General features: G+C 41.8%; 2 protein-coding genes across 4 annotated transcripts in view; both read left to right on the plus strand.

Annotated features, from left to right (window-relative positions):
* The window catches only part of SEC24A (SEC24 homolog A, COPII coat complex component), a 30,083-nt gene extending 26,711 nt beyond the window's left edge, over positions 1-3,372 (plus strand). For all 3 annotated transcript variants that reach the window (XM_068959286.1, XM_068959287.1, XM_068959285.1), the window contains exon 23: positions 272-3,372. In XM_068959286.1, the coding sequence (XP_068815387.1) occupies positions 272-386 (115 nt within the window). In that variant the 3' untranslated portion in view covers positions 387-3,372. The remainder of the gene's footprint in view (positions 1-271) is intronic.
* Positions 3,373-5,259: 1,887 nt separating this feature from the next.
* CAMLG (calcium modulating ligand) lies at positions 5,260-10,077 on the plus strand. Its single transcript, XM_068959290.1, has 4 exons — positions 5,260-5,444; positions 6,755-7,212; positions 8,016-8,081; positions 9,765-10,077. Exons 1-4 carry the CDS (start codon positions 5,276-5,278, stop codon positions 9,954-9,956), a joined length of 885 nt encoding a protein of 294 aa, XP_068815391.1. The 5' UTR covers positions 5,260-5,275; the 3' UTR covers positions 9,957-10,077.
* The last annotated feature ends 1,753 nt before the right edge of the window (positions 10,078-11,830 follow it).

An 11,830-nucleotide genomic window follows, 5' to 3' on the forward strand; every position in this document is an offset into this window, starting at 1 on the left:
ATACGACTTGCTATCAGTCATCTCTGATTAGTCTTAATCTGTGGAAATTCTAACTGTCACTAAACAATATTTAGTTAACTTCAGATAAGTGAAGTAAATGCTGATAAGTGTACTGCTTGGGATTAATCACAAGGGCTCTCTGAGATCCTCTCTTCCTGTGTCCTTAGGCTGCTTTTGAAGCATCTTGTAACTGACCTGTAACTTTGACTTTGTTGCACTGTAGATCTTGGTGAATGTTTATTTCACTCAAACACTTATTTTCATTTTGAAGGGATGAGAGTCCGTTGAAATCAAGTTTCCTGCAAAATATGATTGAAGACAGAACAGAATCAGCCTTATCATACTATGAGTTCCTCCTACATATACAGCAGCAAGTGAATAAATGAAACACGAGCCTTTGGCTCACTTGCTTAAGGAAAGATTTTTGCAGTAAAGAACACTTGTGCTTGTCATATCTTCATTAAATCTGTGGCCTGAGGCAGTTGATGAGAAGTTCTCACTGTGATTTCAACGAACTAAAGCAAATAAAGGACCACATCTGAGAATCAAATGCGCAACTACATAATATTGTACCTTAAAAAAATCAAAATATTGGAACTGATTGAGCACCTTTAATTTGCTGCAAATTATGTTTTTACTGTAAGTAGTTGCAGCATGGAGTACATTTACAAAGGCAATACTGAAAAGGTGAAATACATTTTGTAAAATAAAGAGTTCTTTGTTGTTCAAAATGTATATTTCTGTAACTCTTTGCTCTTTTTTTTTTTTTTTTTTTTTTGCTGCTAGATATAAAACCTCACAATACTGATTATGATTTGCAGGGAAATTTTTTATATAGTGCATCCAGTGATTAGAGTCAGAGCATCCTGATGTTCAACTTAAAATGCTTAAAGTAGCAATGAAACAACTGTTCATTGTGAAATGAACAAATACGTTATGAAACTTAAAATCCAGGGTTTGGAATGGGATTGTGACTAATAGGACTAAAGGTAAGCTTGAACCAGACAAGGTAGCTGAATTTGTTGAAGTTTTTAAATACATCAGTATTGTAACTGAAAATGGGAGTGGGGAGGAGCAGGCCCTGTGTGGGATATATTGAAAAAGTTAGCGGCTGAGTCAGCAGCAAAAGTAGGTTGAGGTGGATGGCAAGCTTTATTTTTCCTCAGTAAAATGAACAGAGTTTTAATTTCAGTTTGTAAGTGATGTGGGAGGGCAAGGGCAAGGAAGGTCGTCCCAGATTTTTTACTTTGTTTAGTAGACTTTCAGCTCTTGTTTACATTAACTGAGCGTTAGGCCCCTAAAATTTAGTGCGTTTGCGAAATGAGTTTGTATGATGGCACTTAATGTTTTGAAACAACGCTGAATATTCTGACACTAAAAATTGGAAAATAAATTATTTTTCCAAAGACAAAAATGTTATATTGTATTTGGAGAATTGTTTATGGTTTGAGACACGCATTAAGTTCTCCAAAATCCTTTTTTTCTGCAGCTATGTAATGAGCCTAGGTCCAAAGCCAGTGTGCACTAAAAGCTTTAAGTGTACTCTCAGATCCCTGCCAGTGCTACCGACAGAAGTTGACATTGGGCTTAAGTGAAGATTTTTCTACGAAAATATTTAGAGCGTTTTATAAAGTGTATTATAACTGTTGTATTTTGGAGATTAAGCTATCATTGATAGCTAGCAACATAAAGAGTATTTAGTTTAAGTTATTGCGTCTGTATGCCCGTGGAAGAGCTTTATATGGAAAATCATGTTTTGCTTTTAGTTTAATGGCGATGAACTTAACTATAGGTCTTGCAAAATCTACTTCTTGGGACAAGTAACTTGAACAGGCAAAATACTTACAAGTGGACAAGTATGTACTGTGATTAGGCTAGGTAACTTGCATGGGTTTTGTGATATGAATGTCACAGGACCTGACAGTGTCGTCATTTGCTACCACTTAGGGCTCTAGCTATACTTGATTGTCAGGAGTTGCCTTACTTCAGGGGAGAAGTGTCTTTGGAGAAACTGCTCTTGCCGCTTGAGCACAAGATGCTGAAGTTCAGAGCAATGTCTAAAACAGTATGAAAAGACTATTCTAGAACCAGCTTAAGCTCCCTGGCTGCTGTCCCCATAACAAATGGGAGTATATTTACTTGGACAGCTTTTCAGAGAATTGCATACTTTCTAGTTGAAGTGAAGAGGTTTTAAGTTTGGCAGTCTGAGTAACCTTTTCCAGTGGAAAGGGTCTTTTCATCTAAATCACAAAGGAAAACTATGCACTTGCATAAGTTATTACTTAAAACTACTGTTTTGAGGCATATTATCACTTAGATTTTGGAAACAATTCTTGTGTCTAGCAGCCCACCAAAGTTTGTTTTATCCTATGACTATATTTTACCATTAAACTCCTTAAATTATTTTTGAAAAAAGTTGGAGGTGGCTCATTGCTTTATGTTCACCAGGCTAATGGCTACGGTGGTTGGTCTGTGTGGCAATTAACAGCTTTGAATTAGAGTCCCTGAGTTTTTCGGAGCAAAACCTAAACAAGAATCAGATGAACCCTCTTGGAGTAGAACGCTTCTCTTCACCTTAGAAGAAATTCTGTATTGAACTTTATTAGTTTATTCACTTGCAGTGGGAAAAGCCTGCTAGTTCACCTTGTGTTACTGTAAGGGCAGTGCAAGACAGATGAACATGTACGCTATCTATGATGTGTCCTTTTTTCTTTTTTTAACCAACAATTGAAAAGTGAGGATACTGAGGATGCACTGCGAAAACTGGCCAGAGTTGCCCTGATTACTTAGGTCTCAGCACAACAACTCTACCACTGCAAATGTACTCTATTTTTCTAGTGGAAGATTTTGTTTAACTCTTTCTGTATTTGACACATTAATGTTCAACCAGCATTGTTACCATCCATTTTACTTTGCTTTCATTATCTTTTTTAATTTAATATATTTGAGTCTGAGTCCACATAGACCGTTTTGCAATAACTAGAATGATTCACATTTCTTTTATTTAGAATTAATTTCTTAACAGAATTTAATCAGAGATGCAGAATGGCTATTATATAAGGGACCATTAATGTGATTTTAAGGTTCTGTTTACTATTATGGATGTAATCCTTATAGTAAATTTAATTTTGTAAAGTAGTGTATGATACTGTAATATTCTTTGTTTTCTGAACTCGGACATTTGATCTTCAATATGAAGTTATAAATTTTCCCCCTTCTGAATCTGAGACAGGATTTACTTGTCCTCCTTTTTACAGTTTGTAATTTTCACTGTTTTATTCCTGTAAAGAGTCATTTGTAACACATACAAATGCTTATTTTATCTGTGCTAATTTATCAGATTTGGCTACTCAATAAAATTAATTGAAAGAACTCATGGAAGTCCATCAGTCCTTTCTTACTAATAAAAATAGAATGCCATATTTGATCATCAAGGTAAATAGCACGTACCAGAAAGTGATTAAATTCTACTTTTAGCTAAAACTTAGTATTTAAATGATACAAACTGAGAGGGAGCTTCAGGGAAATTAGTTCCAGTTGACTCAAACTTTCCTTTTGTTACTGACTCTTTTTTTCTGTCCCTCCAGAGCATCCCTGTCACTCAGCATCATTATTTAGTCCTGTCTGGGTTTGTTCTTTCAGTAAGCCCACGCTGGTGCGGTACTCCGCAGTATGGTACCATGCTCTCTGGTTTGAAGGTGGTCTTGAGCGAGCTGATATTGGTGGTTGGAATGAATTTAGCCCATCTTCAGCAATGTTCCCAAGTCGATAATTAATTTTATTGTAGGCAATCTTACATCTTCACTTAATATCCTACCCTTTCAGCACCTTCCTTTTTGTAAAAGTCATTCCATCTTACGCTTGCCAATTTTTTTAAGAGCCCTCATCACTGCTGCTTCTGGTTCATAATATGCTACAGTTAATGCATGAACTTGGTACTTTGACCTCCACATATAATTTTTTTTTTTTAGTACAGAATTCTATCAAGTTTCCTACATCACATAATTTCTTAGAGAGATTCTTGATTTAGACCTGTCAGTGCTATTTTTTTCCCCTATATATATATATATATATATAAAATATATATCTTTGTTTCCACGCGGGGGGAACTGGAGGACTCTGGCTGCGGCTCCGCGGCCAGCGCGCAGGCGCCCTGGCAGCCCTAGGAAGTCCGAGGGCGCGGAGCAGCGTCGGCGCTGCCCCCGCACCTTGGGGAGCGTCGCTGGTGACGGACCTTGGAGCTAACGAGTCTGAAGTCCTGACGGAAAGAATCGGCGTGTCGCTGTCCTCAAATTTGGTTTAGCTTTCAGCCGATTTTGGCAGCGCTGCGAACCTCAGCTGTGCGGATATTTGACTAAGGGAAGACAGCGTGGGCCAGTCTGGGCACTTTCTGTCACGCAAGCGGAGGCGTGATGGACTTTTACCTCCATAAATGGGAACGTTATCGTGCACATTGCAGCTCGATAGACCCTAAGATGTTCTGTTTTGTAATTTTATGGCAATTCCGGAGTCCGTGGCAGGCGCCTCTTTCCTCCTGTCCTTCCTCGGTGCGTATATCGTGGTAAGAGCAATGCAGGGACAGTCCGTAAGTGTGTTTTACTGGAAGTGTGCTTTGGAAATGTGCTTTGAGAAGCTGATCTGTGCTTGGCTGACGCTAGCGCGTTGGCCAATTTATTGTTCCGGGTGTGTTTTGTTTGGGTTTGGTTTTACACCCTCCCTTGGAACATCTCACCCAGACTGAATTTTCTAGTTTAGTCCAAACTCTTTTCTTACAAAAGACTGGACTGAACGTCGCTCTCGGAGGGCGAGACTCTAATTTTAAACAGCGTTGGGCCCCCGACGGCCGAGGCGGGGTTCGCGGGCAGTCCCTGGGCCGGGCGGCAGGTGTCCTCGGTTCTCCCGCCCAGGGCGCGGGCTCGACGCACGTCCGGGAGCAACCTGGGCCTTAGCGCGGCCTCCCGGCATGGCGGCCCGGGCCGACCGCGGCAGCCACCGCCTCCCTGCGGCGCAGTCATTTCTGAGGTCGCAGCGGCCATCTTCACTGCGGGCACCAGGGTCAGCGCGGGGGGGGGGGGGGGGGGGGGGCGTAACGGCAGAAGGCGAGCGGCGCTGTCTGGGAGGGGCGCTCTGCGCGCTGCTCTTGCCCGTACTCAAGATGGCGGCGCTTGCTTCAGCGGCTGGAGGCGGGCGGTGGCGGCGCCTGCGCGCTGGGGTGGAGCGGCGCCCATTGTGCGGCGGCGGCGGCGCCGCCATGGAGCCGCAGCCGGCGGCCGCCATGGAGGGCGGCGGGGCGGGAGCGGCGGCCGCGCCGCCGCCGCCGGGGGGGCCCGCGGGCCTGTCGGCCTCGCAGCGGCGCGCCGAGCTGCGGCGGAGGAAGCTGCTGATGAACTCGGAGGAGCGGATCAACCGGATCATGGGCTTCCACCGGCCCGCCGGGGGCAAGGGTGAGCCGGCGGGGGGGGGGCGGCGGCCCGGGGGCGGCCCCTCGGCGCGATCTCCCCCTTCAGCACCGTCTGGGGGGAAGCACCACCTTTTCTGGCACTCCAGGTCCCCTCCCTCCTTCGCGAAATACCCGTTTCGCCAGAAATTTGCCTTTGCCCCGGCCCGCTGCGCTCTGACAGAGCGAGCGGACAAGCTGCCGTTTCCCTTCAGGGACAGCTGGCCTCCCACACGTTTTCTGTTCCTTGACCGCTCCGTTTCGTACCTGCCTTTTACATTGACGTTGCCTCGTGTTGGGGTAGTAACCGGTCACGCGGTGCTCGTGGGCGCTACACGGCGTTTTCTTGCAGATTCATAGGTAGGTCGTTTATCCCTCTGTGAGTACCGTGAAGCGCTGGACCGCCTTGCCGGGAAAGAGTGCCCAGATTTCGGTTTTCAAGGGTGGCCGTAGGCCATGAGTCAGTCTGCTTTCATACGGCAAAACGCTCCTCTCCAGTGTCCGTTCCCCCCGCCCCGCTCTGGTAGGACCAGTTTGTGTTCTTGATCGTCGTCTCTGTCACCGTAAGGTGGTGTCTTCAAGTTTAACGCTTTACTGCTTCGCCTGCAACAACAGGAAAAAAAAAAAGAAGCTAACGCATACTTTTTCTATTGCCTACTCGTTCCTCGGTCTTTAATGCTCTTTCTGAGTGATTCACTTTTTTTGAATCTTTGTCTACTTATATGTTGCTCTTTGCGTTTGGAAGAGCATCTTTTTTTTGTGGAGCATACCGTCTTGTTGCCTAAGTATGTCCAGTGTTTTCATTTTTCCGTTACTGATTGACAGCTTTGACTCTTGACCTGCGTGACAGAGCTGTATCTCTGACATCTGCTGCATCTCCTGTGCATGCCCTGCCATGCAAAGCCCGCGCTATGCGCAGAGTCCTTTAGAGGCCTGTGGAGGGGAGCCACGAGTGCGTTGAGTCCCGTTGTGGAAAAGTGTAATTGTGGTGAAGCTGATGAGTGTTTTCATGAAGTCCAGTCTGTGCTGCGCTCTTTCTCTCTCGTCATCATGAGCTATGGTGTAACCTGAGTCTGACTGTATACCTTTCTTGGGCAGGTTGTTTTTCTGTGGAGTCCATTTCTTTATGAAATGGGATCGTTGGTATTCAGCTATCTCAAATGTCCTTGTTATTAATAACTAGCATCACTTTTAATTATAAATGTATGTTTTCACTTTGGAAGTGGAGACAGCAACCCAAGATCCCAATCCAGTACTACTAAAGGGTTGTTCTAGGTATCCAGCATGCATAACTGTGCTCTTGTTTCTCTTCTTTAGACGATGAAAGTCACACAGAATCGAAACTTCAGCATGAACAAGAAAAATCAAACTCCCTTCCTCTTCCTTCAGTTTCCAAGCGAATTGTGCTTGGTGATTCTGTCTGTAATTTAGGAGGAACAACTGACCACGCAAGCGGCATTGTAGACCTCAAAGGGGATAAGAAGGACTTGTTCAGTAAAACTCCAGAGCTTGTCAATGAGGGCACAAGTGAGCTCCGTCACCGTAACAGAGGGGAACTATCATCTGAAGCTGCTCCACGGCCACCTAGACATGGATTAGACCAATACTTATCCAGATTCGATGAAGCTCTGAAGCTGAGGAATCAGCTAATGAATGAGAAGCCAAGCCAAGAGAATGGGAATGCTGTGGAGGAGTTTGACTCTTTTCGCATTTTTAGATTAGTGGGATGCGCTCTGCTTGCCATTGCAGTCAGGGCTTTTGTGTGCAAATACTTGGTGAGTTCAGGGAAACAAACAGTTCTGTTCTATTTTGCTAGTTTACTGCAAACTCAGGACTCTGCTCTTTGTGAAATTACTGTTTTTCTAGGGCTGAAGTCTATAGATAGTGGTTAGATGAACTTCAGGCACTCTTTACATCTATATAAAAGCTTACAAATCTCCGATGCTCTTTGAGGTGATAATCATCTCGGAGTCTGTGTTATCTGTCTAATGCAGCCACTGTATAGCAGCTGAGTAGCACACCTTGGGTCCATAGCGTTTGAGGAGCAGAAACATGGGAATAGTTGTTAAGTCCCCTGCACATTTGTTCCCATCTTTGTGGACATTAGTCAACTGCTCTTGTAGTTTGGAGTCTACAAAAGAATAATAGAGTAAAAACGACAGTATTCCCAAGATAAATAGCCCCTACTCGTTGATCAGTCTTTTGAGAAAACTAGTTCCCAAATATTCCAGGTGTCTGCCTATACCTTATACAGAGGTATGTGACTGGTACAGCCTGCCACCTTCTGGATCACTGTGTTCATTTTTACGCAGTGCTATAGGGTTGTGTAATTTCAGGTGTAGGCTTGTCGGCTCAAAGAAAATAAGGTAGAACCCTATTCTTGACTTGGAACTTGTCTGTTTAGGTTTGTAGTATTCAAGAATGGTGCTGCTGTTGTCCATAAAATATTTTTTACCTACCTAATTTTCATGTATTATTTTGGAAGCCTTAAATTCCTATGTTTTCTTAGTTATTACTTCAGACCAAGTTAATTTTCATATATGCTTTCTTATTCTTACATGCTTTCTTATTCTTACAGTCAATTTTTGCACCGTTTCTTACTCTACAACTTGCCTACATGGGACTGTCCAAGTACTTTCCAAAGGTAAGATAGTGTTTCAAAATGAGAGTAATTTAAAATGCTTTTAATTTAAATTTCTGCTTAGATTGTATTGTTTTATGACCAATAATTTTCTCCTTGCGTTTTCAACTGTGGAATTGGGAGTTATCGAATGCTATTAGTTAATACTAGTTTTTAATCTTCCCAGATTTAGTCCAAATTTTGTTTAAAGTTGCTGTGAAAGTGAGGACTAGCACCTTACTTAGCTGTAGCCTAATTGGAAGCATCTGCCCAGGAAAGCCAGGTAGTTTTTCTGTGTCTTTAGGAAGCTTTTGTTTTCCTCCCAGCCAGTACTGTTCTGCAGTTACTGATGTTAGCTCTGTTGACAGCCATGGTGTATGTGATGTCTGAACAAAATTGTTTCAAATTACAAAATGAGACAGTCCCTGGCTTTTAAGGGCTCTGTATTCCATTGCTAATGTTGGTTTGAGTGAAGACTTGAAATAAGCAATATATTTGTCTGTGAAACTTCCTGCTTATCAGCAAAATTTGCTGTATCCCTTTGTATGTTTATGTCAGTTAGTTGTACTGAAGTTTGTCTGGAGTTTTTTTTGCTTGATGATTTTGTCAGGTCTATGTTGCAAAGCAGGATTAAATGATGCTCAATCCATAGTTGAAGGGAAGCATTTGCATTTTATAAGGAATATTAGATAAACTGTAGAAAATCAGAGTAAATGAGTAGTAGTTCTTTTATAGTTAAGGACGTAGTTGAAATCTGAACTTCATAGCAGTCATTCTAAGGTGATGTGTCAAAACACAGAACAATAGAATTAGCCTTAGACTTACAGTAGCTTATCTGCTAGATCTTTTGATCTCTAGTTTCTGCTGTTTTTAAAATCAGCTATTCAGTTTTAGAATTTAAAGAGGTGGTTTCTTTCCACAACCTGCTTTTCCTGCAGTTGTTATACACAGATGAGCTCAATCAGCTTACTTTCCTTCATTCTCCTCTCACCAGGCCTAGGAAGATTCTTGAATGCTTAATTTAGATTGGATCATATTCAGATATCCAGCAAATATTCTTAAATTGCTAAAACTTTGAACTGCTTTTCAAACTTGTTTGCCTGCCTGTCCGACCTCTTTGCGTCTTCAGGCTCCTACACGGCCTTACCTTATGGACAGAAAAGCAGCTTTGAGAAGGGCTTTTAGAGAGATTTTTGAGTTCAGAGGCTAAAACTACCAAATGGAGTCGTACTTGATGAGAAAGGAGCAGTTGGTTTTCAATTCTAAATCATATTTCTATGTTAGAAAAGTAGCAGTTTCTTTTGCCAAGTAGTGTGATGAGGTTAATCCTGCTCAGCAAGTGGAGATGCCTGGCTTGTGTTCACGCACCTGAGCTTCCCTTGTCTGGGACTCTTGCCACTCATGCTGGGGCAGCTGCATAGCCACGCTTTACAGTCTGTTGTGCCAGCGTGAAGTAGGCATAGTGCCCGTGGGGACTTGTATCTGCTGTGAACCGGACTCTCACTCAGCTCCATTGGATCCATCATAGCCTGAATCTCTAGCTAGGATGTGTTGTGAATCCTGGAGAGAATCAGTCCCAACCTGCCACTCTTACCCATGGATTTGGAATGCGCTTGGCTGTGGGTGAAACTAGCACAACATATGCAGTCTTTAAAGCAGAATTGGATTATAACAGAAGAACTAACTTAATATTGTTTTTTCTTTTAGTGTGAAAAGAAGGTGAAAACGACAGTACTAACTGCAGCTCTTTTACTATCTGGAATCCCAGCGGAAGTGATTAGTCGCTCCATGGACACCTACAGCAAAATGGGAGACGTTTTCACAGACCTTTGTGTCTATTTCTTTACTTTTATCTTCTGCCATGAACTTTCTGTGTTTTTTGGTTCTGAAGTACCCTGATGGCTGTAGAACTCAATGCAGTAGTTACACGAAAGCTTTCTGTTCTGTATTCCTTTAACATCTGACTGTCCAAGCAGGTTTAAACCTTAATTAAAATTCTTACTGGTTTGAATGCTTGAAAGGAGCCTTGAATCCAGTCATTTTGGGAATGGAAGAACAGGGTCCCAGGCTGCCAGTTGTGTTAGTGCAGTTTATTTATATTCTGTGTCTGCCTCTTACAAATACGAAGAATAGGATGCAAGTGTCAGTAGATATATTTTGTTTTGTTAGATGATGCCCTTCTCACCCTCCTTCATAAACACTTACAAAGCTACCTTTGTTTTTTGTGGAGAGAACAAAAAGAAGGGATCAATTTTCAACAGAACCGTGTATGTGTGTATATATATATATATATATATATATATATATATTTATCCAGTACGGCTGTAGCTAGCAAGCTCTGCTCAGTTTGTGTTACTTCCATTTTCTTAACAAAAGCTCTAAATAAAAGAAATCCCTATATTCTGTTGTTCCAATTCAGAATGCTGAGGCAAGCAGCTGCTTCTGGAGAATGTTGGTGAAACATGCCACTCCATTCTCCTAATCCTTGCCTTGCTATAAATTTGTTGTGATTGTGATGAATTTCATTTGATGATTCTAGTGCAAAACAGCTAAGCAAAAACAAATATTATATATATATATTTCCTTTTGGTCTACAAGTGTCATCAATCAAAAGTAGAAAGAAACGAAATTCATCTCAACTGTTTGTGAGTTTCCGGCAGCCTGTTAATCCTAGCATAGCTCATACCAGTGTTTTCGTTCAACCTCGCCACCCCCCCCCCCTTTTTTTTTCTTGTAGCAATAGTTTACCTCATGCAGGGAAAGATGTATATATTGGCAAGCAACCCGCAGTATAAAACATTTGCTCCGTATATGTAAAAATTACAAGGGAACTGTTGTTTTTCTAGCTCCTTGCAGGTTTGCATAAGACGATTTTGAATGTGACATTAATTTCTGTATTTTTTTCTCTGTTTATTACCAGACATTTGCATGTAAACAGGATCTCAGTTGCCTAGGAGTTCTGCTCCTGCTGCTTAATAGTACTACTAGCCAACGGCATATACTCTTTCATTCAGCAGAGCTATTTATATGTTAACTGATTTGCTGTCTTCTGTCCTGTGTTTTTGAAATTCCCCAATTCCCACAGAAAAATCAATGTCTGATGGGAGAATAGCATCTTAAATTTTCCTGTGGGAGTGCAGCCCCATAGGTGAAAAAGAAAACAAATACAAATGAATCCTACAACTGGGAAAAGTAGCAAGCTAGTGAGTGTTGTCTTGTTTCAGTCCTATAAGATTTTAATACAGTGAGAGGAAGGTGGCTTCATTCCAAATAGCCAGCCTTTCATGCTGACAGTCTGTAAAAATGTATGTTGAATCTCAACTTGATGTTATCATCAGCTTGTAGTTTTCCTATTAGAATTGGGACTTTCAGGTAATCCAGGCTAATATTTGTCTTTTTTTTAAGTGTAGAGAGACACCTAGTTACGGTGATAGCTGCATACATTTTAGGGAGCAAAACTCATTGTGTGTGTTTAAAATAAATGGCTCTGCTTTCTGCTTAATCGTTTCTGTTAAAGCTGCCTGCTGTAATCTTAGCACTGCATTTCTGACTCCAAAGTCAGATATGTGTTTGTGGCATGAAAAGAAGAAGCTTTCGTTATGGATTTGACGCTTTCAGTTTTTACTTGTTATTTTATACTGAATATCTTGTTGCAGATGTCCAGGTCTGGGCTGTAAAAGATTCTGACTTAGGTCTATTAGCACAGATATTAAAAGGTTCTGGCTAAATATTAGACAAAAGTTTCAGCAGGTTCAAATAGCTGACATTTAAGT

The sequence above is a fragment of the Struthio camelus genome, chromosome 13, assembly GCF_040807025.1.
Source record: "Struthio camelus isolate bStrCam1 chromosome 13, bStrCam1.hap1, whole genome shotgun sequence".
Taxonomy (NCBI): Eukaryota; Metazoa; Chordata; class Aves; order Struthioniformes; family Struthionidae; genus Struthio; species Struthio camelus.